The following is a 6,443-nucleotide window of genomic DNA, read 5'->3' as shown; positions in this document are numbered from 1 at the left end:
TTTTTATATACATCCAGAGTTTATATTGTATATTTGCATACTTACAGAGTTACTATTTTATTTATAAATACACAGAGTTGTTATCCATGTTTTAAAAGCTTTTCTCTATACTGCATTCATATTATTGCTTTATATTGAAATAAGTTAAGTTGAGTTGAGCCCATGTATGTTCTTTCAGTTCCTTTCAAGCCTATGTCTTGTTTTAGTATTCCCCTTGCATGCTCGTACATTCAATATACTGATGCCATTTGGTTTGCATCATAACAATGATGCAGATACAGGTAATCAGGATCAGCATCCAACACTTCGTTGATCCAATTGCGCAAATAGAGTCTTGTGGTAAGCCTCCTTGCTTTCCGGAAGATCCCTATTTACATTGCTCTAGTATTTTTCAGTGGCTAGGATGATCGGGTGTCTTTTCCCGACATCCCTCCTACTTTTAGAGGCTTCATAGAAGACAGTTAGTTAGTTCATTTGCCACTATTTTGTTATTGGCTTATGTTTTGAGACTTGAGTTTCCATCTTGGCTAGTTGAATGTTTCCTTTAACACATTCTAAGTTTATTTCATGAGTTCATCATTTGAGACTATTTTCTTGTGTTTAAGTCTTCTGCTAAGTAGTAAGCCGGGTCAAGGGTTTGCTTGGGGCCAGCAATGGTTCTCGAGTGTCAGTCCCGCCCAGGGTGTAGGCTCGGGGTGTGACATACCTGATGTAGTTTTTGTTGGAAATTTCGATTCCAAATCTTTGTTAATCTTCTGATTTTTGATTAATTTTTTACTTGCATGTTCGTAATGGAGTTTGAGATCCCTCGAATTGCATTCATGAGTTTCGTTACTTTACTTTGATTATGATGCTAAGTTTCAAAATGGAGCCTATATATTCAAATTTGATTTTTGGAGTTTGTTTCCATTTATTATTCAATGAATATTAAGTTTTACCCATTATTTGAGATGCTTAAGGTCCATTTATGTTGAATTGAAGAAATTGTGAATTAGTTATGTGGCCTAAACTATTGTATGCTCATTATGGTGCCCATAACATTTTTCCTTTTGATATGGTAATTCCCATTGCCTGCCCTCCACCCTTTTTTTATTTTTTCTCGATTGATTTTATACTCGTTATTTCTGGATTTCTTCCAATGTTTGTGCCTTTTTTCTTTAGTTTTAGTTCTTTTACTCTTTCTGCTAGATATATACATGTATTTCATTTACAAGTTCAAACCTTTACAAAAAATCTTGTTAATTGGGTATTTCGGGTTTCTTGACATCGCAGGCCGAACTCGCCCATGAATCCTTGCAGAGGAAACTAGAAGAGAACTTGTTTGCAAGTTCTCAAGTTAGTTGTTGAATTGGACGCTTTAGTCAAAGTCGACATTTGAAACAGGTCAATCCACTTGTTTTTCCTCAAAATAATTTGTAATTGATACAGTTTCATTGAAGCTAAATTTATCAAAATATATGTTCCCTCTATTATATTTTTGCAAATTTTTTGATTGCTTGCAATGAAAATCGCTGAATTGATGACCAAACGATCAAATCCAATTAAAGAGAGGCTTTAATTTGTAATTTTCTCATAAACCTGATTAGCTTACATTAGAAATGTTTCACCATTTCCCCATATGTTTACACATTTAGGTATTTCTTATCTTGCTTAAAATATCACTATTGACACCGTCAACTTGCTTTAAGCCTTACACCTATTAAAATTAATCACCAATGATTTAACTTCGATGAAATTAGCATTTAAGTTCTCAATACTAAGTTTCTGCAATTATGGGCTCAAAACATAGTTGATTGTTTTTATTATTATTCACATATGTATTTAACATTTGTGTCAAACATATTGGATCCAATTGAACGCGTAGGAACTACATCAAGCTACCTCATTTCTTATACCAACCGATATTTAAGTAAATATATATGAATGAAATGGGTGATCCTCCAGATCTCTCTCACATCAAATGACAGTTCCGATTGAAGAAACCATAGCTGCACTATCCACATTTTCTCTAGAGTACTATGTCTATTAACACTGTTTTGAAAATTCAATTGTTTTCAGTAAGCATGTTTACCTAATTGATGAATTTCTTCCTCTGTCATTATAATTTCTGGATGATCAACCAGAAGTACAAAGCCCAGGGTTTTGGGTTTCAGCTGAAGAAGGTGCAACTATTAGTCCAATCGGTAACACATCGTTTTACATTTGCTTTAGGTTTCCAATTCTAATTCAGTGTTTTTCCCCCATTTGTTATTGTAGTTAGTAATTCAGTATCTTGTTTGATCTTCCGTTTTGGTTGCAAGCATAAATGAATTTGCCTTCAGTATTTATTTTTGATAAATAAGATCGCATTCAGTATTGTATTGTTAGTCTTATTATTATTTATGGATTTTCAAGTGATTTCTTGTGAATGTTCCTTGTAAGTCTTCTGTTACTCTACACGACCTAGATTTTACTTACTTTTCTTTTAAACTTATCCTAAGTGAACCAAGTTGCCTAACGTATTTCAATTGCGAAGTAAAGCCAGTAAAATAAGAACACAATATTTTACGTGAAACCACTCGGCTCACAAAGGTGTAAAAGCCAAGACCTGTTCCTCAACAAGATTTACCCCAACTTCACCAAATAAATGAGCCTCAACAACCAAAGAGATTACAAGAGTTAAGTAACCTAAAGATTAATCAACTAATATTTATTCTAGCACAAACCTCCAAGGTGTGTGTTCCAGTGTCTTCGAGTTGCCCTCAACTTGAAGACTAAGATCCTAGATTCAGTTTATAAATCACTGAACTATCAATACAATAAAATCACAAACACTAAGATACTTCCTAGAGTCTGTTTTTCAATGTTCTCCGTTCAGCAGTACCTTGAAAGTTAATCACATGATTCTTTATTGCTTTGTAAATGTGTAAGGAGTATGGACACATCTCCTTCTATTTATGCTTTTGCTATCAGAAGTCTTCTATTCCTTTTCTGACTCTTCTTTCGTTCAACAACTCTATTTCATTTAGAGTTTTACTTGCAATGAAACTCCTTTATGAAATAGAAGTCTTCCTTGAAAACCAACGTTTGAGATTACTTTGCCAACGTGTTCCTTGCATTTCGTCAATTATCAAAACAATGTTTATCCCAAAAAATTCCCCCTTTTTGATGATGACAAACATATGTCCATTTTATACATCCATCTTCGCTTTGCTATTTTGACCTATTAACATTTAAGCATGGAACACTTTGGACAAGACAGATTAGTTGTGGGTTATAAATACTGCATACCCTGTTCTTCCCCCATTTGGCATCATCGAAAATGGTTTCAAGATAAATAATAAGGATAGAAGCATTAAAATGATTAATACTGAATCTGCACCAAAATATGGCGATCAAAGTCATAACCAAATCAGCTAAAAACAGTGAGTAACATAGACAAAAGTACCAAGAGCTGAAATTAGTGTAGGAACAGCCAAAACAGAACATAGAATACAACCAAAGGGCATTAAACGTCTTAAAGTGAGAGCACACACAAAACATGATTCACAAAAATAGCATAGTCGAGCAGAGAGACAAAAGAGAAGAGAGCTTTCAAGGGACTAAGGAGGGATTTTGAGTGGATAGTAGGTTAGTTAAGTGGCGCACAGTGGCAATATTTGCATTTCTTTCCTGATCAAGTTCATTTTGGAGAACCACTACCTGAGCCTCCCAACTCTCCCTTTCTAATTGATGAGCAGTCGTCATAGCTGCTAGTTCATCTTCCTTCTCAGCAGGTTGATATTTCAATCGCTGAAGAGGGGAGTTCAGGCGCCTCATAGAAATAGGAAGAGTCATATGATTAACTCGACCTACCACATCCTTGACAGTTTGAGAGACCCACACCTGTACTGGCACATCAAAAGACTCAAAGATAGAAGCCATCCAGAACCCATAAGGAAATGCATGACCATTTTTATCCTGATTAAGAACCCTGTGCATGTGGTTGATAATCAGAGAGGGTAAATTTATAGGCACCTCAGTGTCCAATAACTCCATAAGGGTGAGATGAAGAAAGTTAGCATGCGTCCGTCGTTGCTTTCGTTGTAGGATAATCTTATGAACCACATCAAAGTAGAGCTTATGTAGCGGAGACATCTCATTCTTCTCAATGCAATTATGATGAGGCAGATTAGGCTTTGACAAGAACTTTCAACAGATACTTAGTGCAGACGAATTGGCAGGTAAAGAAGGTCATTCAAGCTTTACATAGTGATTCTACCCGGCAAAAGGAATCTCTAATATCCGAGCAACATCAGCAGGGACCAATTGAATAAGGGTGCTTCTCACAGTGGAGGTAAAAGATAGACCATCACTCTTCCTATTTATGTAGAATTCAGTTACCTCCCTCTTAGCCATCTTACGTTGGATATCACCCTGAAGAAAAAGAGCTGACCAACCTTGAGGCCCTGTTTTGGACAGTAACACAGCCATCTCAGGACCCCCAAATCCAATGACCACTCTTCCTTAAAGAACTGATTGTTGATGGAAGTAAATAATTCTCTCAAGCTGAGCGGAAGATGCTGAAGGATTGGACTGGGTTGGATTCTCAACATTCGATCCAGACAAGGAACACGATGAGGAAACAGGGGAAGCAACCTGTTTCTTTTTGGATGTCGACGTGAAATTTCTTGAGGATCAAACTATTGGGACAGATTTTGAAGAGGATTTCATGGCTTTTAGGGGTGGGCTTTGGCTTAGAGCAAGAAGATTTAGAAGCAATGTGTTTACCACGCCTAACCCTACTAAGAACGACATCATCATCAGAAATAACAATGTCAGGGGATGTAGGGAAAGTTCTTACAGAGGCACGGGTCCTTTTACTTGCTGCTAATGCAGAGGCCAGATCAATCTCGGCCTGATGACATTTCTGGCGAGTTTGTTGTACCCTAACACCAAAAATTGAGGGATTAGTTGTGGGTGAAGATGATTCAGACACAAGATTCTACACAAACTTTCTATTGAGAGCCCTAAGACGACGCTTACCCTTTGTAGGTACAAGATTAGCCAAAGGAATTTCCACAGAAGTATCTATACTCAAGGGGATAGGGGTAACCGAAGGTGCCATGAGAAAAAGTTCACTTGAACTAGGAAAAAAGTGATTACGACTTACAGAACTCCAATTTGCAGACCCATCTAGTGCGACCCTGAAAGTTGCATGTTCTCTCGATTCCCCCTTACTCGATGCTTCATGAAGAAGAACTAAAAGAAGGTCCGAAGAATGATTTTCCGCAATAGTTGGGCTGGATAGAGGACCATTTAGCGACACAACATGGGCTCCATCCTCAGACATCAAGATAATAGTTGACGGAGATGCTACGCTGACCAAGGCAAGAGAACTATCAGATGGCTTCATGATTTCAGTTTTTCCAAGGGATTTCGGTGAAGACGCCATATTTGAGGATTCAAGCTTTTGGTGAATATGGGTAATCAAGAAAAGTATTTGGGAAGAAGAGGAGGCTTTGAGAAGGTGAACAAACGAGAGGACTTGTGATATGATGGTGACAGCTTTCTGAGTGAAACAGAAAAAAGAGGGAGACGAAGGGTTTTTGGTTTTTGGCGGTTAGTATTAATGAGAGAGAAAAAATAAAAGAACCATGTTATTAATATGTATCAGCATGTGGTACTCTAAATTAAAAGCATTTTATACCTGAGGTGTGCTCTACGATTTGCTTAGCTAATTTGTACCTATATTTCATTGTTCAAAGTAACAAAAATCCATGAGAATTTATAAGAGCATATAAGGACAAAATTGATATACAAGTGAATGTATTTGATAGACTAGATAATTTATCACTTCATAGCCTAAACACTTATTTTTTCATATAGTGACAGTTTTCTATCCAATCATTGAGGGAGAGAAATTATGCAATCTTAATCATACCCAAGTCTAGTCTATTTTTCTCAAAGTGCTCTCTACTTAATGCTTTGGTAAAAATGTCAGCGATTTTTTCCTCAGTGGAGCAAAACATTATTGATATATGACTTTTTTCTACATTCTCGCAGAAAATGGTGTCTTACATCAATGTGTTTTGTTCGTTTATGTTGCACAGGATTCTTTGTTATATTAATAGCACTAGTATTATCACATAAAATAGGAGTCTGGCTAACATTTAAACCAAAATCCAACAGTTGTTGTTTGAGCCATAGCAATTGTGCACAACATGATCCAACCGCCACGTATTTAGCCTCAGCAGTGGACAAGGCTACATAATTTTGTTTCTTGGTGGACCAGGAAATCAAGCATGTTCCAAGGAAGTGAGCCATACCTGTGGTACTTTTCCTGTCGACCAAGTATCCAACATAGTCAGCATCTGCATAACCAACAAGATTGAAATTACTTTCTTTGAAGTACCAAAGTCCCAGATCAGTGGTTCCTTTGAGATACCTGAAAATTCTCTTGTATGACCATGGTCTAGTAGAAA

General features: G+C 36.7%; 1 protein-coding gene across 1 annotated transcript; it reads right to left on the bottom strand.

Annotated features, from left to right (window-relative positions):
- Positions 1-3,340: 3,340 nt before the first annotated feature.
- On the bottom strand, positions 3,341-5,616 carry LOC107061843 (uncharacterized). Its single transcript, XM_015311741.1, has 2 exons — positions 5,132-5,616; positions 3,341-4,907 (listed from the first exon to the last, which is right to left on the bottom strand). Exons 1-2 carry the CDS (start codon positions 5,411-5,413, stop codon positions 4,866-4,868), a joined length of 324 nt encoding a protein of 107 aa, XP_015167227.1. The 5' UTR covers positions 5,414-5,616; the 3' UTR covers positions 3,341-4,865.
- Positions 5,617-6,443: the final 827 nt, after the last annotated feature.

This window comes from Solanum tuberosum, unplaced genomic scaffold (assembly GCF_000226075.1).
Source record: "Solanum tuberosum cultivar DM 1-3 516 R44 unplaced genomic scaffold, SolTub_3.0 scf00171, whole genome shotgun sequence".
NCBI classification, from domain to species: domain Eukaryota; kingdom Viridiplantae; phylum Streptophyta; class Magnoliopsida; order Solanales; family Solanaceae; genus Solanum; species Solanum tuberosum.
The sequence above is the reverse complement of the archived record's forward strand: the minus strand, read 5'-3'. Positions and strand labels throughout refer to the sequence as shown.